The sequence below is a fragment of the Miscanthus floridulus genome, chromosome 6, assembly GCF_019320115.1.
Source record: "Miscanthus floridulus cultivar M001 chromosome 6, ASM1932011v1, whole genome shotgun sequence".
Lineage (NCBI taxonomy): Eukaryota > Viridiplantae > Streptophyta > Magnoliopsida > Poales > Poaceae > Miscanthus > Miscanthus floridulus.
This window is the reverse complement of record NC_089585.1, coordinates 117396344-117420370: the sequence shown is the minus strand read 5'-3', so window position 1 is coordinate 117420370 and position 24027 is coordinate 117396344. Positions and strand designations below refer to the sequence as shown.

At 47.8% G+C, this 24027-nt stretch overlaps 4 protein-coding genes, 1 long non-coding RNA gene and 1 pseudogene across 6 annotated transcripts; 2 read left to right on the top strand and 4 right to left on the bottom strand.

The window, feature by feature from the left end:
* Positions 1–504: 504 nt before the first annotated feature.
* Positions 505–3513, bottom strand: LOC136459246 (UDP-glycosyltransferase 87A2-like; annotated as a pseudogene).
* A 3508-nt stretch (positions 3514–7021) lies between these two features.
* Positions 7022–8110, bottom strand: LOC136459245 (uncharacterized). Its single transcript, XR_010760161.1, has 4 exons — positions 7820–8110; positions 7642–7734; positions 7215–7554; positions 7022–7122 (listed from the first exon to the last, which is right to left on the bottom strand). It is a non-coding gene; the product is annotated as an uncharacterized lncRNA (long non-coding RNA).
* Positions 8111–10733: 2623 nt separating this feature from the next.
* LOC136456711 (psbP domain-containing protein 6, chloroplastic-like) lies at positions 10734–12076 on the bottom strand. The gene is made up of 3 exons (XM_066456653.1): positions 11625–12076; positions 11210–11526; positions 10734–11097 (listed from the first exon to the last, which is right to left on the bottom strand). The coding sequence occupies exons 1-3, from the start codon at positions 11944–11946 to the stop codon at positions 10927–10929; spliced, it is 810 nt and encodes a 269-aa protein (XP_066312750.1). The 5' UTR covers positions 11947–12076; the 3' UTR covers positions 10734–10926.
* Positions 12077–12182: 106 nt separating this feature from the next.
* Positions 12183–13372, top strand: LOC136456712 (uncharacterized). Its single transcript, XM_066456654.1, has 5 exons — positions 12183–12316; positions 12410–12519; positions 12626–12712; positions 12804–12962; positions 13062–13372. Exons 1-5 carry the CDS (start codon positions 12193–12195, stop codon positions 13182–13184), a joined length of 603 nt encoding a protein of 200 aa, XP_066312751.1. The 5' UTR covers positions 12183–12192; the 3' UTR covers positions 13185–13372.
* A 401-nt stretch (positions 13373–13773) lies between these two features.
* LOC136456710 (uncharacterized) lies at positions 13774–17943 on the bottom strand. 2 transcript variants are annotated; one of them, XM_066456651.1, is made up of 5 exons: positions 17433–17943; positions 17251–17316; positions 14630–16175; positions 14253–14555; positions 13774–14173 (listed from the first exon to the last, which is right to left on the bottom strand). In XM_066456651.1, exon 3 carries the CDS (start codon positions 16057–16059, stop codon positions 15007–15009), a length of 1053 nt encoding a protein of 350 aa, XP_066312748.1. In that variant the 5' UTR covers positions 16060–16175; positions 17251–17316; positions 17433–17943; the 3' UTR covers positions 13774–14173; positions 14253–14555; positions 14630–15006. The 2 variants fall into 2 exon arrangements, with proteins under 2 accessions (XP_066312748.1, XP_066312749.1); XM_066456652.1 differs by lacking the exons at positions 17251–17316; positions 17433–17943 and adding an exon at positions 16292–16889 and having other exon boundaries at positions 14630–14958.
* Positions 17944–20006: 2063 nt separating this feature from the next.
* On the top strand, positions 20007–21998 carry LOC136456713 (large ribosomal subunit protein bL34c-like). The gene is made up of 2 exons (XM_066456655.1): positions 20007–20299; positions 21575–21998. The coding sequence occupies exons 1-2, from the start codon at positions 20050–20052 to the stop codon at positions 21832–21834; spliced, it is 510 nt and encodes a 169-aa protein (XP_066312752.1). The 5' UTR covers positions 20007–20049; the 3' UTR covers positions 21835–21998.
* Positions 21999–24027: the final 2029 nt, after the last annotated feature.

Here is a 24027-nt window from a genome sequence, read left to right as displayed (position 1 = left end):
TGAACACCTCATCCGGTGTCGACAACTGTGATGTGCAGAAACTGATTGGTTGATCATCGACTGAAACCCTTTGTGGTTAGAGCTTATACGGATGAAAATGGGAATCAGATCGAAGAAAGCATCATGGAGCCAAACAGCGAAGCTGCAAAAAGGAAAAGTGGTGAGACAAAGCGAGGGAAGTATAGCAGAACCTGGCACAATATTGTCCGTGAACTTAGACTTGTTTTATAGCACAGGAGGAGAGCGGTGGGATGGTGGCATGGCAACAGAATGACAGAAGTCACTCTCTTAAAGACCATTGGTTTGCAAAGATTGCCATGGTATTAGGCTCGGTTACGGGAGATGAGGAGACTACCAGACCCAAGGGCACATGATACAGGAGACGGAAATGTCGATGGATGGATGGTACCGGGATTCAATGAATGATCTTAGTAGCTTAGTGGGGCCCTTGGGTGACATGGCTTCACAAAATTGCTAGAAAAATATGGTAGTAGAGTTTTGCTTTATAAGAGATATAGATTAACAACCAGAGATATTGTTTCGACTGAACCTAAAGTAGGGACAGATGCACTTACATAAATATAAAAAAAAAATCACTTACATAAATATAAAAAATAGGGGCCGATACGATACAAAGCTCTTCATTATTCCACAATAGTAGTATTACGAAGCATAAGTTCCTGCAAAAGTTTTCCCAGGCACAGAATTTTTGTGACATGACTATCGATGTCCCCCTATCTTTGCCACAGACAGCATCGAGTCTTCTGTTCTCGGCTCCAGAAAGTGTACGACTATAGGTGTGTGTCAATCATGATTTCAAGCCACACCTTGTATGATTGTTGTGGGTGGGGTGAGGTGTGTATGCGTGAACATGAGAGGAGCCATACCTTACTTGCAGGAGCTACAATGTTTTTGCCTACGAGCAACATTTCTGTCCCCTGACTCTACAAATTTAAGCAAAAACCTACTGCGAAGTTTCTGCAACATTCAGTCTTCCTTCGATGATATCTCTAACGAAATTGTTCAAAGAACAACGTGAAGATCCACCTTCCTGAATTGCGCTGTGTGAAGCATCTCTCAATTCTGCAGCGCTTCTTCTCATCTCTAGGCTATCATCATCACTCAAATCCATAAGCTTTGTTACAGCATCAGAGATTGCGGCCCTGCTGACAAAACCATCCTCCCTTCTCTGTTCCCTCAAGTTGATGCCAATCTTCCATTCATCGGCAACGAGATGACCAATCACCAACTGATCCCAAAAAAGGGGAAAAGCAAGCATAGGCACTCCAGCGAACACGGCCTCCAGGGTCGAGTTCCATCCACAATGGCTCAGGAAGCCACCGATGGAGGGGTGGCACAGGACCTTCAGCTGGTCACACCATGGCACCACCAAACCCTTGTCACCAGAGATCTGCTGGAGGGTGGTAGTGGTAGCTCTGTCCCGGGCCACCCAGAAGAACCTAACTGTGCTTTCATGCAGCCCCAAGGCAACCTCTTCCAACTGAGACGAAGGCATCGAAACATAGCTGCCAAATGATACGTACAATACCGAGTTTCTTGGTTGGGCATCCAGCCAATCAAAGTAGTTCTCATGGTGAAGCTTGTCTGAATCACCCTTCAGTGGCATATATGGAATTGAGGGACCAACTGTATATATGGGGTAAGGAACCACTTGCCTTGTTCCATTGATGGCAGCCGGTTTCAAGCTCATAGAAGGAGGTGAAGAGGACACACTGTGCCTTGCGCACGTTGGAGAACACTTGTGCGCATCGTTTCATTGGCAGCACCATTGAGCGGAAGTTCTTGACATCAGAACATTTTACTGACGAGAGGGCTGGGAATGGGAAATATTGATCCAAGGACTTGCAGCTGAGGCCTGCAGTTCATAGGAGGTCAGATGCTCGTATCTATAACTACTGAGCCAAGTAACTAAAAGTACATATGCAAACATATTAGCACTGGAAGTGGCTGGAATACTTAAACCAAAAGACTTCAGAACAAGTTGGGCGCTCTCAATGCATGCAAATTGGAAATTGTTATCAGCAAAGAGTAAAGATATTCATTAGTGCTTAGTGGGACAAAAAGAATTTTCTGGGCTAACTCGTTCATACTTTTCATTGATTGGCAAGTGATTTTGCCACTCTGAATTCAGCATCCGTGACTACCTTATTCAGGAGATGTAAAACGAAGGACCGGTTTTGTCCTAGAATCATGGTTCATGGGTTTGGAATCTCAGCAGTTACTTTTTAGTGAAGGAACAGTGTTTTCCTCTCACAACAAATCAGCATCAGCCAAATTTTAGCGAGCAGGGCCTAAATCCTGAATTTTTGAGCATGTACGCATATTATTCCCAGACACTGACATTTGGATATGCTTGTTAATAGCATTCTGAGGCTGTCAGATCAAATAAGACGCGCCATTTTCAGCAATCATTCATGAAGGCAGTAGCTGTCTTCACTGATCTCTAACTTTGGTTAATTTGGTTTTATGAACCTTTGAACAGAAATGATTCAACTAAACATTTTCTAGACACAGAACAGTAGTCAACATTGTTGCATCAAAGTTCTTGGAAGCGGGCGATGTTTGCACATAGACATTCATATATCTGGACCTTCAAGATCATGACTGCATGGCAACTCATGAATCTTCACGTATCTTTCTTAAGTTGCTGGCTCGGACTAATGGTCAAAGAACAATTTTTTTTTCATAAAGTCAAAGAAAAAATCTTCGGAACATGAACGCAGAGCGGATATACAGTACAGACTTCACAGAATTTTTAAGTGATTGCCTTGGATGACTTAATAAATAAGCAAGAAGAAAAACAGAAATAGCTCTCTGCTAGTCCCCTCTGACTCTGCCCTCCCTGTATCGACTAGTAAATAACTACTAGATCTTATTTTTCCCTGCGTTTGGACAATCAAACTCCTCACGCTCAAATTTTAATCCACCATTCAGTCGTATGCCAAAAGAAGGGGAAGTAGCCAATACCTTCTTCCCCTTGATCACCATCCGCCGGCGGCCATCGGTCCAGGTGCCAGAGCGCCAAGAAGAACGTGGCCGGCTGCGTCCACAGCGAGCACACCGGTATGCCCCGCGCAGCTCCGGCCGCTACGCCCCAAATCAGGAAGGTGTCGGCCACGATGGCGTCCGGCTTCTGCTCCAGCGTCAGGCGGTCCAGCAGCCGCTCGACGGGCTCCACCATCTTGACCTGCACGGCCTCGACGAAGCCTGCGAAGTCGGCGCCGCGGTCCCGCTCGGAGGGGATGACGTTGGGGATGGTGGCGAGGCGGACGCGGTCGGGGAGCGTGTCGGGCACCCCCGCGGCGGCCAGCAGCGCGTGCCACTCCTCCGTGACGACGACGGTGACGCTGATGGAGGCGTCCGTGGCGGCGAGCAGGCGGCACACGACGAGCATGGGGTTGATGTGACCACGGCCGGGGTATGGCACCGCGACCACGTGCCGAGCTGCCGCAGCTGTGGCCATTATATTTAGGCGCAGACTGCAGAGCGAGATCGGTGGAGTACTAGGCCTCGTTTAGATGCCATCCAAATTCCAGGAGTACTAGTACAACAGCGAATGTGGAGTAGTACTAGTAGCCATTTTCATCACTCAGACTTTCCTCTAGAGTCTAGGCGTCCTTCCGGCTCCGGCGCTTGTAGCCGAGGGCGGAGGCGGAGGAGCTCCAGAAAACGCCTTCGACGGCTCCATTTCTGGCCCGGTTCGTATAATTCGTATTTTTTAGTTTTTTTTTATTTTTTTCTCAGAAGAATCAGTCAGAACCGTATTTGACCGGTAGTGCAGTGCAGCACGATAACGCATAATTATAAAATAAGGGTACTATCGGGGCAATTAAAATCGAGCGGTTTTGACCGGTAGTGCAGTGCAGCACGATAACGCATAATTATAAAATAAGGGTACTATCGGGGTAGGTGACTGGGCCGTTTGATACTGCTGGGCTAAAGTTTAGCCCGTTACATCGCATGTTGATGCTAATTAGAAGTTAACATAGACTAATTATAAAACTAATTACATAGATGAAGATTAATTCACGAGATAAATTTATTAAGCCTAACTAGTTTATGATTTGATAATATGGTCCTACACTGTATATTTGCTAATGATGGATTAATTAGGTTTAATAGATTCTGTCTCGCAAATTAGCCCAGGGCTTCTACAATTAGTTTTATAATTAGCCTATGTTTAGTCATTCTAATAGATTAATTAGGCTTAATAGATTCGTCTCGCGAATCAGCCCAGGGCTTCTACAATTAGTTCATGTTTAGTCCTTCTAATTAACATCTGAATATTCGATGTGACAATGGTTAAACTTTAGCCCAAGGATCAATCTTCCCGCCACACCCACGCCTGCCTTGTCGTGTCCCATCCGCACCTTTTCTCATGCCCCACCCCCGCGAGGGGAGCCGCGCCCTCATCTTTGTCCTCGTCCTCGTCCTTGCCTCCGTTGCTGTCCACCGCCCACCACGACGCGCTAGGGTTTCGCCAGACCTTAACGGCCATAGGGCTCCAGCGAAACCCTAGCACTGCCCGCGGCGGCTGCCTTCTTTCCCTCCTCCTTTCGCAGCGAGCTCTTGCCATGGACACCCCCGCCCCAACCTAGCTCGGCTGCCTCCACCGTTGCCAGGACCCTAAGCCGCGCCCTCCCGTCGTGCCCGCTACCTGGCCGACCTTCCTCTCCTGAGCCCTTCTCTTCTAAGCCCGCCAGAGTTGGAAAAGAAGAGAGGGAGAGTCAGAGAGAGAGAGGGCGCTGCCACTGTCGTCGAAACCTGCCATCTTCTTCTTTGTCTCCGGCACGGTTGGGTGCGGCCCTTTTGAGGCTCCAACGGCTAGTCCATTTGGGGCTATAAATAGGACCTCAAACCAACCAAATGAGGTATGTGGGAGTTGAGAAACATAGCAAGAGAGTTGAGGCTCCACTCTAGTGCTTTCTACATGCATAGTGCTTATGAATCGCTTGGTGATTAGCGTAGATGCTTTGCAAAGTAATTAGGCTAGTTAGACCACGCTCATATGCGCTTGACACTCGTGCTTGTGCGCCATTGTTGTACTCGGTGGGGCTTGTAAGTCTTGCGAGACCACACCAAACGTTGTGGTGTGGCCGTCACCGTGTACCGGGGGGAACAAGGCTTGTGGCATTTCAGTCTGAAGCTTGATAGTGAAGATGACGAGGAGCGGTCCGAGAGAAGCTTACCGGAAGACACACCGAAGACCCACTTGCATGTGGGGAAGGTCCCTGGGCTATCCATGGAGTTACCCGACCGGAAGCTTAGCCTTGTGTGGGCTTCCTTGCGAGGGGCTTCCAACGAGAACTAGGGGAAGCTTGCGTGCTTCTCGATACCTCGATAAAAATACCAGAGTTATCGACGAGAGTTTGCATCTCTCATCTTTAACTTCCACATTTATATTGCACTCTCGGTTGTGTGCTTTACCTTTTCTAGCTTAGTTCATAGGCCAGTTGATACGATTGGAACTTAGGTTGTATAACTCATTTTGCCATATAGATAGCAACACATTAGCAAAACCGTAATTACACATTTAGATAGTTTATTTAATTACATAGGTTTTGCTGAGGTTGAAATTAGAGGCTATAGTTTAGAAGTAGATTTTAAATTGTCTAATTCCTCTTCCTCTCTTAGACGTCACGGTCCTTACATAGCTCTACTTTAGAGCTGCCAGTGAAGCTGGTGGAGTAAAGTTATGCCAAACAGGCCTTAACATTTCAAGCTCCAGCTTTACCTTGGAGCTGTTTGTGAAGCTAAAAAAATAGCTTCTTTGGTGAAGTAAAGTGAAGTTGTGCCAAACCAGGACCTTAAGATTCTAATTTAATGAAGAAATTCAACTTCTGTGACTTTAGTTTTCATTGGATCGCTTTGTCGCGAACAAGTCAAAGAGTATGCCAGAGAGTCTTTTTTTTTTCTTGGTAGGGAGGGTCGCCAAATTTGAAACGCAAGCAACTTTTCTGGAAGAAAACCTGCGTTGCACACTTGCCGTTGCTTTGCACATTTCAATCATGGTCTTGGTAGGACATTTCTAATGAGGCGCCCGGATATAATTTTTTGTGGTGTTTGATATAATTGATTACATATTTAGCCTTTTTTTGATATAAAGAATCGCATTTACTGACTTACAAGATAGTAACCTGCATTTCTTACTGAAAATGATCAGTTCCTCACTGTGCACAACTGACGTCTCGTCTTCGACAAGCTATGAACAGCGACCGTCACTCGAGCCTAAAAAAAAACCCAGTAGTTTGCCTTATCAGATCAGATTATATATACTCCCTCGTAGAATTTTTTAACATATTTTGTAAACTAATTTTAAATATAATATTGTTTAATTTTTTTAAAACTAATACATTTTGGCCACGTCTATTGTCATGGCGCGCCATGCATGGTGACGCGACGGGAGGATGACGTGGCGACGACCGGGGCTGCAGACCAATGACGTGGCAGGGTCTGCCGCGCCTATAGACCATGGCGCGGCAGGACCTGTACGCAGACAAAAGATCGGCTAGCTGTCGGTGAGGATCGGCAGTGACGCGACCATGGACCCCGGCTTCGCGTCGCAGCTGAACGACACCTTGCAAGCTCTGACCCCAACGCCTTCGCCTTTCTCGACCCCACGCTGGTGGGCTCCGAGCAGGTGCTAGTCCAATATGAGGTCGCGCAGCACGGGCGACTACTGCGCGTCCAACCAGGGTGCCTTCTTCGGTGATTTCGTGGCGACGATGACCAAGCTCGGAGGATCGGGGTCAAGACGTCGGCCACCGGCGGCGAGATACGCTGGGACTGTCGGTTTCCAAACAAGTTGCTAGTTAATCTCGCCGGCAGTGCTGCAGCGACGTATTGAAACGAATATGAAGTAAATAAATGAAGTCCGTGCGCAAGTTGACGAGTTGCCACATAACATCTTTATTGGTTCGACATAACATAACCAACTAAGCCTGCAAGTTTCGAACGACAATATTCGTTTGACCTAACAAACTATGACCCAGGAGTATAAGGATCACTCGGACGTCTCTGTCTCTTCGGATTTGTTGGCAACACATTAGGAGTGTAGCCAACGTCGGTGTGGTCGCATTGCCGGTGCGCACGGCTCGTACCCTGCAAGTATATGATATGCACGATTACTTATAATATTTATGATCGTTAGTTTATGGAGCCTACGTATTTAAAGAAACTACCTTTGTTACTACCTGTGAGGCTCCTTAGGTACCAAGCGGGGCGCCACCTAGCTGAGACATGCTGATCTCGTTCTACGGCCAATCGTCCCACTAGTGGTGCTGTTTGCGGAAGCCCAAGGGTTGTCATCGTCGTCATCATCGTACTCGTTTGCAGGGTCCTTCCCAGCGCCATGATGTGGTCGTGTACGCACTGCGGAAGTGGCACCTGTCACCGGCTGAGAAGAGCCGGATGGTGTCCTCAAAGAGCCAGAAGACGTGCCACCCAACCGCGCTGGGACTACCGATTCCACCCTAAGGAGTGTCCATGCAGCTCAACTTCTGAGCTAGCTTCCTGTAGCTCCGCTTCATCTTTCTACATAAATAGACGTTAAAGTTAGTGCATTTCCCAAACCCATATACACTAAAGAAATATTTTCAGAACGAATAAGTTTATATTTACCTCCACAAAAGCCTCGAGAACGCCTGGCCCTTGCCCTCTAGACTCGTGAAGCCGAAACGCTGCTTCGTTGGACATCCTTGATAATTATGTCGCCTGGGTACAAAAACACGGTTGGACAATTTTAGTACACATACTTAATACCAAATGGATAACAAATTATACCATTCGAGTATCTTACCACGTATCTTTGAAGCGAGGCTCTCTATAGTTGTGTGTCGTCTCTAGTGGCAACATCGTACACATCTTCAATCACATCTTCCTCTGAGTCATCGTCAATCGCGTCCTTAGTGTACGGGGGCTTGATATATATCCTCGTAGACCTGCGAAGCCACCGCAGATACTCATCAAAGGTGTGTTGGTTGTGAGGAGGACCCGCATGGACCGGCTGTCGTTTCCTATTTTGCCACAAGTGGATGTAAGCGTTGTGTGTCACACACCAATCCTTGGTCTTATACCTCTTCCTGCAGTCATACCTGCAACAAAATGATGTTAGTTGTACCACACACACCTCTGAATTGTAGCTTTGTTATTAATTGATAACGCAACCGTGCAATTCTTGGTTGGTGGAGTAAAGCAGTGGTGGGTAGCCTGTCATTCTTCCAAACTGCCTACAAACCTGATGGGCAAGTGAATCTCGACCATGTGGAAGAAAATAAGAGGGACGTTGCAGCGATACTCGTCTGACTTATCCCTAGTGACAGGACTCAGATAGTACTCGAGCTCCGGAGCATCCCAAGGACACCAATGCACCTGAACATTTCATAATTGAGTTAGGTTGTGATATAGTGTACATCGAACAAGACACATGTATGATAGTAAAGAGAGTGTAACCTGGTGCTGTGTCAGGACGTCGAGACCGTCCGTGTACTCCCTGTACTTGTAGCCTCGCATTTCCCTCTAACTAACTCTGCTTCCGTCCAGATATACAGAGCTGTAGGGAGTGTACCCTGTTCGTTCTATTGCTGCATTGAACACGATAATGAATTAGCCATTAATAATTTTATCATATGTAACTGCCTCGAAGAATATAGTGAACCGAAGTACTTACTGGTAAACCAGTATTAAAGGGTCTCCCAACGGGCCATCGTTCCCAACATCAAATTTAGGAGTAGGTAGGAGCAACCCTCAAGGTTCGCAAACCCTGAGGTGTGACGGTAGGCAACGCATAGCTGTCGATACGTCCATGCCAGGACTACGCTGCCCCAGCTGTACGCCGCTATGTTCTCCCACGGCTGGCGTAGTATATCAAGAAGGATCCAGCTGATGGTGTTGCCCGAGACGTCTAGGAATAAAAAAGCACCAAGGAAGTGCCAGAGCCATACTCTAGCGAACTTGTCGATCTGATCCTCATTAGCCTGTGGGTCCAAATAATCAAGCGCTCTATGATCTAGGACGACGAAATATCAGAACTTTTTCTAAAATTCATCAAAGAAAATAAGATCCGATGGCTGCAGAAAAGCAATGCAAGTATTAAATAGGCTTGAATTGCTCACTTATTTATCTTGGAAACCTTGTCGTCCGGTGGAAGAAAACCAGTGAACTGAGCCACCAGCTTCCTCCAGTGATCGTTGTCAACTATACCTGTCACTGAAAGTCCCCCCCAACCGAAGGCCAAAGATAGCCTTCATGTCGTGCATGGTCAAGGTCATCTCGCCGCAAGGTAGGTGGAACGTGTGGGTCTTAGACCTCCACCTGTTATAAGAATAGAACGACTGTTAGTTGCCTTAAATTTATTATAAGAATGTTTACGTACAAAGAAAGCACTTGCACCTAGTCTACAGCTGTGGTAAGTAGTGCTGGGTCAAGGGGTGGAAGTCCGTAGTTGACAACACGGACAAGGTCGAGGAAGTCGGCACGCCGTATATACGGCGCGTAACGCTCGTCCCCCTGGTGCGCCCTGGTGTGCGTGCTGGGGCCTCAAAAGAGGCAAGGCCACCTCTGCGTCAGGTGTCACTCAAGATGTGTGCTCAGTGCTGGTCGTCGTATTCCACCTCAAGAAGGGAGATACAACGGGTGCTGCGTGGGAGGGGACCATCCTGTTACAAATTGATAAACAAAGGGTTAGAGTATTCAAATTAATATTATGTAGCATTGCAAAATTTGAACTACTTATTATGCAATACGAATACAATATGAAAGCACATGTATATATTCAAAGTAACATTAACAAACATATTAAACAACTTCACTAGGAAAATAAGCATTTGACGAAACTTCATCAAGTCACCAAAATCGCCGTGTCACGCACTACTAAGTAGCGACACTTGAAAACTAGTATCTATACTGACAACCTTTACTACTATAAACTAACTAAATAATAAATATTTAATCAATCCCTAAACCCAAAATCCTCACTAACAGTAACCTAAATCCTAACTACCTAACCAAACCTTAACTATACTACAACACACAACCTAAACCCTAGAAACTACCTACCTAAATAAACAAATGCACTAACCTAACTATCCTAAATCACTAACCCTAACTAAAACAACAATTAAAATAACATGAAATCTAGAGAGGGGGCTACCTTATCGTGATATGAGTGGGTGGCCGGCGGTCGTAACGCGCCGGCATTCGTGGCACGGCCGGCGCGGGCGCTGTGCGACGAGAGTGGGCGGGCGGGCGGCCGTCGGGGCGGCGGGCAGGTAAACAGAGGGAGGGTGGCTGACGGGCGATATTTACCTGGGACGATCGGTGGCGCGGCAGACCCTGCCTCGGTCGTCGCCACGTCATCCTCCTGTCGGGCCACCATGCATGGCGCGGCACATGCGTTTCGCCATGCCATGGCAATAGATGCGGCCAAAAAGTGTTAGTTTTGAAAAAAAAAACAATATTAAATTTAAAATTAGTTTAAAAAAGTGTTAAAATTAAAAAAATCTCCTCGTACGTACTTTAGAGCTTCTCAAAAAGGGCGATGTTGCCGTAAGACTATCTTTAACAACAACATTAAAAATATAAGATCCATTCAACGTTCAAGTAGCGCTACAGTCAAAGGGTTCAATACCCATTCGATAACCTCTCCAACAACAGGACTTAAAAGAGAATCCTTTCTGTAAATGGGTTTTCAGGAGAGAGGGCTCATATTTGAGTTGTGTCAAAGAGAATCCTTTCTGTAAATGGGTTTTCAAGAGAGAGGACTCATATTTGAGTTGTGTCTCTCAGACAACTTAAAATGAGTCTTCCGTATAAATACTTTGTTGGAGATTGATTTTAAATCTCCTGTTATCCATTTTAAATTTAGGTGTCCATATTCGAGACGGTCGGACTCATCACCCAAACCACTCATACTTGAAACGAGTCCACTATGGCTTTGAGAACCTTCTGCGACGCCGGCCACTGGTTGTCGTTGGCGCTCGCGACGAACAGCACCACCGTGTTCCCCTTGGCGGTGGCCTTGGCCAGGTTGTGCGAACCCGTCAGCGCCAATGGAGTGTCCAGCACGTAGCTGTAGTACTGCATGACAGGAACCGTGATCCGCGTAAGCAGCTCGCCGCTTTGTAAATAACCCGAGGAAGATTTCACTACAACAAGCAAGGGGAGGAGCGATCGAGGTCAATGTGATTACAGTCTGGCCGTCGACGTTCTCGACGTTGGTGTCGACGAGCTCGTCGGCGTCGAAGGTGTTGCCGGTGACGAAGGGCCCCAGCGAGGCGATCAGCCTCTCGGGGCTGCCGATGTCCTCGATCGTGGCGTTGGGCTTGTTGGTGAGGCGGATGAGCGGCGACGCCACCACCTGCACCTTGCCCTGCTTCTCGTCCTCGAACTTCACCTCCACCCACGGCTCGGCGCACTTGGGCTGGCAGTAGTTCCCGGACAGGATGTTGGCCACGCGCGTCTGCTTCCAGGTCGGCGGCAGGATGAACTCGTACGGCTCCACATTGCCTGAGATTGGCACGAGTGAAATGAAACCCAGATGATGCACCGGCTGATGCCACAACAACATGCTTACAGAGAAATTATGGCAAGGACCGAGACCTCACCGGCGCGGAGCGCGGGGGTGTCCTTGGGGGTGGCGCGGAAGAAGACGAAGCCCGGGTTGGACGGCGCCGGCGGCAGGTATGTGCCGACCTCGACCTCGCGCGCCTGGGCCGGCAGCGGCGCCCTCGACAGCACCGCGCTCAGCGCCGCGCCTAGCACCAACTCCCTCCTGTGGCCAGCGACCGCCACGAGAGGCGTCGGCCGAGGGACGGCGTCGTGTACCGTCGAGGGCACGCCCTGCGGATGAGAAGGACAGCGCGAGACGACGGTGGGTACGGGCAGCCGGAGCGAGGTGAAGAGCGGGGAGAAGACGGACGAGGCCATTTTTGGGGCAAAAAGCCGAGCCGAGCAACGGGTGTTCGCGCGGCAGAAACGCCTTATCCACACCACACGACTCGAGCGCCTGCGATATTTTGGAGCTCACTGAACTCCAAAGCCCAGGAGGACGTGCGCACGCGCGGCTCGGCAGCGTCCTCTCGTCAGCCCGTGCGTCCAGGATAAGATAGAGCTGCCCTGTCCGGGGAGTGGCGTGCGGTGCGGCCGAGCGGGAGGGAGTAGCGCGCGTCAAGCATGGCTCCGGCAGCGGTGGCCGCTCCCGTGGCTTTAGTCTCCCCTGCGGCAGCTGCGCTCGCCCCTGGCGGCGCCGTCCGCTCTGCCAGGAGGATAGCCTCCTTGCATCCCTGCCATTCTTCCAGTACGTGCCACTGCTACTCTTTAGCTTTCTCATCATCTTATTAAGCTGATTTGATTCGAATCCAATCCTGCTCCTTCTGCTCTGTCCCCTAAGCCAAAATCGTGCTGCTGCCACCACCGAACGGCCTGCTCAGATCGGTGAGGCAGAGGAGGCGCTTCGCGCCACGGAGCAGCACGGATGACTCCCAATCCCCGAAAGAGAAGGTGATCCACGCCCTGAAATCCCCGAAACACTCTTGAAACTGAAAACACCAGCGCGCACGGCCAAAATTAAACCGAGCGGGGCTACGGTCGTCGCGTTCCGTTGCAGGCGCCGTTCGGGTACACGAGGAAAGACGTGCTGCTGATCGGCCTCGGCGTCACCGCCTTCGGTGTCGGCCTCAAGTACGGGCTCGAGGTGAGCTGCCGCGTCCATTTTTAGCGCAAAGATTTCGCTCGTTTTTCATCTGCAGTTCGTTTACTCGCTCGGAAACGCTACGCGCATGCAGCTCCTGGGAGTCGACCCGTTGCAGGCCGGGAACGTGGTGCAGCTGCTGGTGGTGCTCGGGATGACGGTGGGCTGGATCTCCACCTACATGTTCCGGGTGGCCAACAAGGACATGACCTACGCGCATCAGCTCAGGGACTACGAGAAGCAAGTCATGGAGGTGCGCGTCGTGGCTTCTGAGTTTATCGCATCCGCTAGCGGCTAGCGCCGTAGAGAGAGACTGATCGCCAATGGCCTGTTGCTTTTTGTGTCCTTGCAGAAACGGCTGGAGAGCTTGTCCGAGGCTGAGCTGCAAGCTCTGCTCGAGCAGGTGGAGGAGGAGAAGCAGCGCATGCCGCCGGTCCCGGAAGAGCCGAACGCTATTACCTTCAAGAAGAAATGAGGATCGCTCTATTCTATCTGCCAAATGGACATCGTTCTTCGACATGTTTATAGCGTAGCTTCAGTAGCTAGCTCCATCGATCTTTTAAGATCTGTATTCTGTACAATACGCCCGCTAGGCCACTAGTGCAGTAGTGCTGTCAAACATGGGGATATTTAAATATTTGCCACCCTTACGGTTGGCTCCTACTAACTTGTCATCTTTAATATGAATTATAGATTTGCCATCTGAATTGCTCTGGTGCTAAAGATTTATCTATTTTGGACTCATGGCAGTACAGGTCATCATGCCACGGTGAATCTTCCGGGGAAAAAGACGTCCATGCCCCTTAGGCTGTTAGGACAGCCGGCTCTAACCAGCCACCGTGCTAAAAAAAAAAAGCCACGTGCTCCAGCTCCAACCAGCCAACCAACGTGCTCTACATATATTTGCTACAGGAGGTGGTCTACAGTAAAAATTCGACATGATATATGCTAATCATGGTCACAAATTTGCATACATATATTAGTACATAAATTCGACAACCACTGTACATTAAAAATCAGCATCATCATGGCCACACATGAATTGTACCAAATATATATATGAAATGTACCGTGCACAGCAAGCACATTAGCTAAAAGAGACCACTGATGTCTAAGTTTGGTCATAACAGCCATACATAGAATCATTAAACAGGTTCTAGGCGACACATAGCTAAAGCAATGGTCATTTAACAGTTCTGACCAACAAAAGTACATAAGGTGCCATTTATCAGGTTCTGGCCGACAAATATAGAGCACTAATGCCATTTAACAGGTTCTGGCCACAATGCACACTAGGAATCCACAAAAGTCATTGTTTTTCATCTCCACGGCCTTAACTTGTCTCATGTTTTCTTGATCTTAGAGGCCAGCTGCTTCCTCCTCGGAGTCATCTTCTTGGGCACGGCCTCCACAACTTGTAGCTCTCCTTCTGGAAGAGGTTCAGCTGCACCCAACAATAATCTCCTGAAAAAAATAGAAAGTGAGGGGTGTTTACAACAGCAAGCAGTGCACTGGATGTTTACAAAAATCCTAGTGATTATACCTCCTAGTGCTTGGACCTGATGGGGTGCTTAGACCTGATGGGGTTCCTGGAGCTGCTAGCTGAACCTCTATAGGCACAAGTTCAACAGGGAGCTCTATGTTGGCTGCCCTTGCTGCTGCTTCAGCGGCTTCCATAGCTGCTGAAGCTCTGAGTTGAGCTTCTTCTGCCTCCAGCCTTGCCCTCACTGTAGCTTCTCTTGCTGCTGCAAGCCTTGTCCTAGGAGTGGCTTGTTTAGGAGCAAGGATGTCCCCTGTCTTGCTCTACTTCCTCCCAGGCTTCTCACTAGTCTTCTTAATTCTCTTCCTACAAGCAAAAAAGTGAAATTTTTAGCACATTACAGCAACAGCAATAATAAAGAAAAAATGTGTTGCTCCTACCTTTTCTTAGTTCCTGTCAAGCTACACCTCTAGCTACCTTGCCTGTGCCCATGTTCACCACATCCTTTACATAAGGCTTGTCTGGTTGCCTTCCCACTTCTCTCAGCTGGTGGTTTGGCCCTATTTTTCTTTTGCCTGCCTGGCCCTCTCTTTTTCGCAATTGGAGGATGCAGATGAAATCCCTTGTTTACTTCAGGCCACTGAGATTTGTCTGTAATATTTGCTACTATTCCATCATAAGCAGCTTGGAACCTCTCAACAGAGTAGTAATTGTCCACATAGCTGCCCATGTTTGGCTGCCTTACGCTTGTGATGACTGCTAGTGCATGTGGACAGGGTTTTCCAGTAACTTGCCACTCTCTGCAAGTACATGCCCTCTAAGTTAAATAAACATGTCTTCTGACCTCTTCATCCTTATACATCTCAGTCACTTCAGTTTGCTCAGGATGGCCTTTGGTGACCTTCAGGTGGCTCAGACCCTTGGAAGCTGCATTGAGTTGGTGAATTACAGCAGGCAGTATTCCAGGTGATAAGGCCCTGGAGATCCTCCTCCTCTTGGCAAAAAGTATCACTAACCTCTCCCTTATATCATCTACCATGCAGTGAGGAGGCAAATCCTTCAAATCCTTCACCCAAGTATTCCAACTCTCAGCAAGGTTGTTGTTAATGTAATCACATTTGATGTCTGCACTGAATTTACTTCTTGCCCACAACAAACTATGATGGTCATCTAGCCACTTTGTTACTCCAGGGCTTGCTGCCACAACCTTGTCAAAAAAGTACTTGAACCTGTGTGGAGAGTAGGCTCTTGCTGCAGGCCACATATTTTTTGCATAAACCTCTCTAGTGTAGTACTTCTTCATGTTCTCCATCAAATGTCTAAAGCACTCTCTCTGCTCAGCCCATGGAAACACTTGCTTGACTGCAGCTTCAAGCCCCTTGCATGCATCAGTGCAAACAGCCAACCTAGGTAGGGGCCCTATTGCTTTACCTAGCTGTTCCATGAACCATGTCCAATTTTTTGTGGTTTTAGTGTCAAAAAAACCAAATGCTAGTGGAAACATCCAATTATGCCCATCTAATACTAAAGCTGCAGGCATTTGTCCATTCCACTCTCCAGTTAAATATGTGGAATCTATACTAATATAAGGCCTGCAACCATATAAGAATCCATCTATGCAAGCCTTGAAGGCACAAAAAAATCTAGTGAAGTGCACTTTCCCATCAACTGTGACTATGTCTGTCTCTACAACACTGCCAGGTGACCTCAACTCTACCTCGGCTTTGAATCTGTACAACCAATCATAAGAATCAGACCACTTACCAAATAGTTTGTCTGCTGCTCTCTGTCTCCCATACCACACAGTTTGATAGCTTGTCTCAATTTTGTACTTGTCATCAAGAAACTCCTTAACTGCAGCAGCCCCCATACTTAGTTTTTCTTCAATAGAGGTATAGCTCTCTGTGCAACCCAACCAATAGAAGCCATGTTGGAAATAGCCCTATTAGTTGATGGACACTTGTGGACACCACTGTTGATCTGAATCTACACAACAAAACATACAATGTTAGAAACCAACTCAAGTCAAACCAAAAAATAATTGGTTCAAAAATGTACCCTGACACTCTTATCACGTTGAGTCCTAGCTCTAATAATCCAAGGACAGCCAGCTGCCTTGCAAAATCCCCTGAACCTCTTTTTGTCAGACTTCTCTGTCCCAAGCTCAAAATCTTTAACAATGGCATGTTGCCTTACTGCCATCCTAAAGTCATCCATACAGGGATAGTGTATGCCAACTGACATATCCGGAAATTCCTTATCCCAATCTTCCATAGGCTTAGTAGGAGCTGTGTCATCAACAGTAATTGCAGCATCTTCCATCTCTCTTTCAAGTTCCTTAGAGATGGTAGGGATAGGAATTTCCTCTCTAGCAGCTTTCTCGGCCTTCTCATGAGCTTCCTGGAACCCCATTGCCTCATAAACAACATCCTCATCAGCTATTGCATTTGCCTCACCATCCTCAGCTTCCTCTTGGATGATAGTCAATGTAGCCCAGTCTACTGGAACTGCCTCATCACCATCCTGTGCTGGAGATGTACAGGTATCAGCCATTCCTTCTGAATTAGCTCCAGCATAAGAAGCATCAACATTGGTCACATCAGACATAGGAATACCACTGTTGTTTGTCTCATATCTATCCTTAGTAGTAACCTCAACAGTAATATATGCCATCCTTTTCTCCCATTTCTCCTCTATCATTTTCTGCCATTGCTCATCCCTTTTAATTTTCCATTCAGAGCCACTATCACTGTCCAAAACCCAAATTGACAATGTCTGGCTTGGTCCCCATATAATCATCGTAGCCATTTTATCATGAAACTGAGCTAGACTGTACCCAACACTCCTATCTAGCCACAACTCATGTTCTTGGTCAACAATTTCAACAAGCCCATCATATTCAAGCACAGCAGTGTACTTAACGATTTTAACAACTAGCCTAAATGCATTGCCAGGTTCGATCCTGGCATTAATGTAAACATAAAAACATTGCATTGTTAGCCAAGTACCCCATGTAACTCAGTCCAACTGTCTGCCCTACAGTGAAAATAGAGAGACTCACCAAGGGGGGGCAGCCATCAGGTTCCATGGTCACAGATCAGGATCCAGCGCCTGCTACATCATCCACCTACAAACCAAAATTGCAGTAAAAATCAACGTTCAACCCTAACCCTAGCTCGGTAAACGAAGGCAAAATAAGAGGGCCAGCGAGGGGCGGAGGGTGGGGGAAGTGCGTGGTCAAACCTGCTTGGGTTCGGGGTTGTGGAAGTGCAGATCGGGGTCAACTTCCGGCCATCGTCCTGCAGCCCACCTCGCCGTACCAGCCGCTGCAGCCGAGAGCAGGGGCGCGGGAGAAGAACGGGGAAGAGAGGGCACGGGCGACCGGCGAACGGGAGAGGAGGAGGATTCGGGACGGACGAAGGGCTCGGCGCCGGTCGCGCAGGGCTTCTCCTCTGCCCGTCGCGGGATTCCGGGCGACCGCGAGCGGACCTGCTCCCCTTTCCGTCGCGGGTGGAGAACGGGGGAAGGGGACGACTCGAGAGGCGACAGGCCCGGGATGAGGAAAAAATAGAGTGGAGGATAGGGAGGTCTTTTTCCTAAGCCAATCCACCGTGGCAAGCTGAGGTGTACTGCCACGACGTTAAAACAGGCAAATCTGTAGCACCATCGTGATTTGGGTGACAAATCTATAATTGCCGTTCTAAAGCTGGCAAGTCCGTATGAGCCAATCGTAAGGGTGGCAAATATATAAATATCCCTCAAACATGATACATGAAACATTCACTTTCTGACGTTGAGACAACAGCATGGCACCAATAACCAATATCCGTTGTGTCAGATATCATTGTTGTTACTATGTCTACCGCAATGCTACCATTTGGGAGGTCTTCACTCTTCAGCATCGCCTGTTTGCTCTTCCATTGGTTCGTTTGCTTGCGTTATGATTAGGTCAGGGCCTGATTAGATGAGCTAGGGCTAGTTGCTACTTGGGCTAAAATTTGACTCAAATTAGCCAAGGTTAGCTAGCTAGTTGGCTAACAACCAGTTTGAAGACTTGTCTGAAAAATTAGCTCACCTATCAATCCTTCTGTTTGGATGCATTAGGGTTAATTTAGGCTAATTTTTAGCTAGCTAGTGATTAGCCCTTGTATCAAACAAGCCCTCAAGAGTAGTTTTTTTTTTCACCGTATATTTGAGACTCTTAAATACAGTAGCCCCAATAACAAATACCTTTTCCAGAGTTTCCATTGTGTAAGAACGATATATGCACGGATTGCTTGAGTGATTGAATGCATCACAAAGGATATTTTCTTCCTTTCAAAAAGAAAGAGAGAATATTTTCTTTTTCTCAGCATTGGTAAGATGAGGAGTCTGTCACTTTTATGGACATATGCATCTGTTATCATAGAACATGCAACATATCTAGGAAAAGAATAGAACACTAACACTATAGTTAACTACTACACCTCAAAATTAAAAAGTGACACATAGAATGAATTAATTATCTTGTGCACCGTATTTTTGCCTAAAAAATTTATTGCTTTAGAAAATAACATTCATGTTTAGGTCTTCAGATATCATGGTTACCTTAGGCAAGCACACTAGCTCATTTTTTGTTTAGTTTATTCAGCAAGTAAGACTCATCGTCAGCCTGAAATATTAGTCATACATCTTGATAAGTGCCCAGGATACATTTTTCTACAGAGTCGAGAGCATGGTTGTTTGGTTAATTTGTTGAATCAGCATATTCTGCCTGTTCACTTATGCTGAAATTTGGCTTATGCTGATATTTATGCTGAAATGTTGTGAGAGAAAAACACTGTTCCATGGTTGAAAAGTAGCTCAAGCGAACAGGGCGACAAACCATCTAGCACATGGTGTGCGTCCTAATGACAATGTGGTCGACTAATGGATGAACGTACCCATGTTCAAAGCTGAAACTACATAATTTCTTGAGCACTCTGATTAGCAAGACTGCATCATAGTTGGGAATGAAGTTCAGAAGTTTTTACTGAATTTATGCTTAGCCTCAACTATTCTTTTTCTTAGTGTACATGATACTGAAACTGCTTAGCAAGGACTTGCATTCTAGTGCTCATTGTATTTCCAAGATTTCGCGTTTCAAACGTACAGCAAGTTGACATACTAGCGTGATTGATAAATATCAATAAAACATATGTGTACGATATCTAAATTATTATTATTATTTTTGGTTCCTATGCAGCGTTGTTGATAGTAAAGACACAGCGATTTCAACAATTGTCCTGAACATTCGAACATTGCCACCTGAAATTGCAGAGGCATTTCGCTAAAAAAACAGGAGCTTACTCACGATCCAGAAGCTTGAGACTTGTCCCTTGGGCTTTGGATGCAGAACTAAAACAAATGGCTCAAACCTTTACATCGGAACCTAATCAAGTTTGGGAAAATCAGGGAGAGAGGGCACCTGGGATTAATGATGGTGGCGGCCGTCGCTGGAGCAGGTGCAGGCAGCGGCAAGCAGCAACCACCAGGACCAGGCCAGAGGAGACCCAGCGGCCGAGCTCGACGGCGTGGGGAATCAAAGGCACGCCTGGCAGCCTGTGCTGATATAGGCGGAGAGGAGTTGAGGAGGCCAGAGTCGCTTGTCTCATCGAGGTCTGGTTTCCCGGTGACGGCGGCGGCGGGAGCGCGGTGATGTGCCAAGCGCGTAGGAACCGTGCACATCCGGGCCGTAGAAAAAGAAGTTGCTCAACTGGGCCCAATGTGCACCAGCCCAAAATGACAGCCCGTAAGGCCTGCCTCATCAAGCATGGATAAGATAAAACAAAACGAGCAGCAGGGAGTGGCTAGCCCGCAGCACTTGGCGAGTCCTCCAACCATGGTGCTCGCACTAGCCTCTCCAATGGCGTCTCTCTCCTTCCACTCCGGGAGGATCTCGGCGGCGGCTATCGGAGGCGTCGCCCGCACTCGCAGGGAAGCCCCGGTGGGGGTCTCCGCCTCCCCGTTCCTCCGGAGCTCCTTCGTCTCGTCCTCCTCCACGTCGTCCGCCGCCTCCTCCGCCTCCCCCGCCTCGCTCGCGGCGGCGGTCTCGGCGTCGCTGGCCTTTACGTCCTCTTCCTCCTTCGCGGGTGAGAATGCGTCCCGTATTCCTTTTCTTCTCTGTATTCGTGTGCTAGCGTTTGGGCGGTCATTTGTTTTGGCCTTTGGTGGAATTTGCGGATAGTTGCTTACTACTGTAGTAAGCTCACATGGGGAAATGGCATTGAAATTATGACTTCATGCACCTTGTGTTGGCACTAGGTTTGCAGAATAGAATGTTTGAATTGTTAATACATGATTCACTAATGATACCAGGAAGGTGGTATCAGGAGGGTGGAGGTTTTGTATAGTTTGCTGTTCATTGCTCTAGTCCACTATAGGGAGCAGAACACCTGGGGACTTATGTTAGTTTAACGTTTGAAACAGAAATAACTATGCTCCCCTTCATCTAAATAAACATAAGTGTCCTAGTTAGTCGTGCAAAAACATCGATACTTGTGTGTCTGGTATTATGAAAAAACTGAAATTCAGTTAGTGTCAAACCTGTTGGTTAATTGGATGGTTCCCAGAAATCTGAAATTTTATATTCTGGAGTCTGAGCATTCCTAAATGGCTCGATCAACAAAATTTTATTGAGTATAATGTGAATGTGAGGCGAAGTTAGTTTGTACAGTGCTTGTGGAGTCGGTTGTGTCTTGTGTGTCAGTGTCCAAACTTGAAACTGGCTATGCTCATTTTTTCAGAGTTATGAGAAGGAGCAAATATGAAACTTTGTAATTGTTATTATCTCCATTCTCCACAAAATGTCTTGTAATTGTTATTATCTTGTCCTAAATGATGTGAATGTCGCAAAATCTTACATAACAACAGCTACATAGAATTGGCCATTTTCTTTCAGTCCTGAATCATTTAGATGTTGCTAAATATTACAAAATCATAGAATTTGCCTTTTGGTTTTTCTATTGTGAATCATTTAGACATCGCAACATCTTACATTACATTGAACTAGCATTTTCTTTTGCTTGACAAGAAATTGAGATTTAAGAAGGCTGCAAGCTACAGGACTGTTGACCAACATAGTCAAACAAATTATATAACACAGTTGAAGCATAAGCGCTTCCAAAGAAACTTGATCTCAAGACTGCTACCATGGCACCACTTTAATCACAATCGACTTTTCCATTACCTAAAGCTATCCCAATGCTCCTAAAATAAGCACAACAAAGTTTAATTCAATGAACCACTTAAGCATTGTATAACCTTTTCCAAAATCCAAACAGAACCAGATACGTATTCACAAATATGTGATTGTGAATGCCTGTGTGCCTTCATTGTTCTTATACTTTTAACATGTTCTATGTCAGGTTCATCTTTAGGAATTGAGTTCAGCTACAATAGAATGACAACACGAAGATCCCGTGGCATGCAGATTAGGGCTGGAAAGGCTGCCCTCTGCATGACCAAGAGGTCAAGATCTAGGAAGTCACTTGCCCGTACACATGGTTTCCGCAGGCGGATGCGGACTACTTCTGGACGAAAGGTACTGAAGCGCAGGCGTGCCAAAGGCAGGAAGGTTCTTTGCACAAGGACAAACTCACCCAGTGGGAAGAAAAGATTATTCTAATTACACTGCAATTTGATGTGCTTGCAACTGTAAGTGTACTTTCTACTTCCAATCTTCTAAGCCGCCGTCTATCTGTAACAATCATGTAGCATCCTATTCCTGTTTGTTTGGTTAAAATATCTGGATATATTACCTTCTCCACAACTTAAAGTTACTTTTTTGGGGTGTCGTGGTCCTTCCTCCCTGTTGTTTTGTGCCAACAGATACTATGCTTTCTGCTTCCAAGGTTTTATTTGGTGCACGAATGAGATTTCCTTATGAATATTGACTCTGCCCTAGTGGGCATGAACTTGTGTGCAGTAGCATATTTAGAGTATCAAGGAACACTTGAGGTTCTCGAAAAAAAGGAACACTTGAGAGTACCTTCGCTGTTATGAAGTAGGATTTCCTTTTACGTTGCAGATAAACCGTCATGAATACTGAATCTTCCCTATAGGGCCTGAACTTGTGTGCAGTAGCATCCTTCGATGTGCTGAATTAGGATCTCCTTTTGCGTTGCAGGGATAATCCGTTTAACTAATAATATATAAAATAGACAGAGCTTCCAATAAGAATCACATTTTGAGCAACATGGGCTACATACAACAGTTTTAACAGGTCATATCCACAAAGGGATGGTTGGTAATCTGGTTCCAATTTTGTGGCTTACGAAAGATCGGTTTTGGAAACTTGGTAACAAATATAACAACCAATGAAAAATCATATAAGAAAGTCTCAGATATCAATGAAAAATCATATAAAAAAGTATCAGGTATGCTTGGATCCTTTGCCAACTTGGGCTAGCTGAGCAAGGATTGCTTAGCTTTACTTGACAAGGCCAGGAGAGAGAGCACTTCGATACAGGGATGTTCGATAATCAACAGAAAAAGCAAAGGAATCGCCATCTACATCGGGATTTCTGGCAGAGACCGAGGGGCCCTGTATGGGCGTAGTCTGGTCTTTATCACTGGATTACGAATAATCTCAGGCCATGGATACACCGTTACCGTACTCTGCATCAAAATCTGAAGCACTTCGCGACGCGCCTTGTCATCTGAGCTCTCCGGTGGCGGCCGCCGCCGCCGCCGCCGTGGGCGCAACTCTTCCTCCAATCGTCTTAGCTCGCGAAGGTAGCAGCGGCGGGTTATCCCGGATATGGTTCCGTCGTTGCCCGTCCGCTGGCACCTCCCCGAGAGCCACAATCTAGGGAACCCGTAGGTGGAACCGACGGCCGCCATGCATTTGGAGGGCTTTTATATTTTTACCATTACCGATTATTACTCTTAGTTTGACACTTACAACTTTACCACATGAGAGAAGTTTGAGTTCTTAATTTACCACATTTGCACATGTGGCATGCCACGTCAGCCCGACACGTTGGCGCCCAGTCAGCATAGGCACGTGAAATGTCCTTGCTGTCCCTGACCTGCTCCTCTCTCTCCATCTCTGACAACCGGGTCCTGTAGCTCCCTCTCACTGTCAGGTGGGCCCCACTCGTCAGCTTTGTCTTCCACCTCCGACAACTGGGTCCTCGCCGGAGCAGCTGCTCCCCATGCGAGCTCCCCAGCGGGTGGGCCACCACCTCGGTCTCCCTCTCCGCGTGCTCGCGAGGCCGCGGCGGAGTTGCTCGCATGCGTGCCCGTGAGGCCGTGGCGGAGCTGCTGCTCGCACGTGCGCCGACGAGGCCGCGGGGAGCTGCTCGCACCCGCGCCGAGGCCGCGGCGGAGCTCCTCGCGCCGCGCCGGCGAGGCCGCGGTAGAGCTGCTGCTCGCGCGCCTCCTCCTCGGCTTCCTCACGGTGTGCTGCTCCGAGCTCCGTCCAACCGTCCCCCACGCGGCTGGCGGCGGCGGCGCTGGTGGCCCTGGCCGTGGGTGAGGTCGGCGCTGGCGGCGCGGTTGTCCCTGGTCGCGGGCGAGCTTGGCCCCGACAGCGCGTCAGCGCGGCTGACCATGGCCACGGGCGAGCTCATCCACCTCCGCTGCTTCATGTTCCTTCGCCGTGGACGGTGCCCGTCTGGGAGAGGCGCGTGCGTGCCCGTCGACAGGAGCTTGCCGCGGCCGGCTGCCTAGTGCCGCCGTGCTCGCTCGCGGCCAACGCCCGCGGAGCTCGCTGCGCTCGCCATGGCCGCCTAGCCCCACCCAGCACCTCTCTTCCTTCCCAAATGGCGGCGGAGCCATGTGTGCAGGGGAGGATAGATACGCAGCAAAATATCCT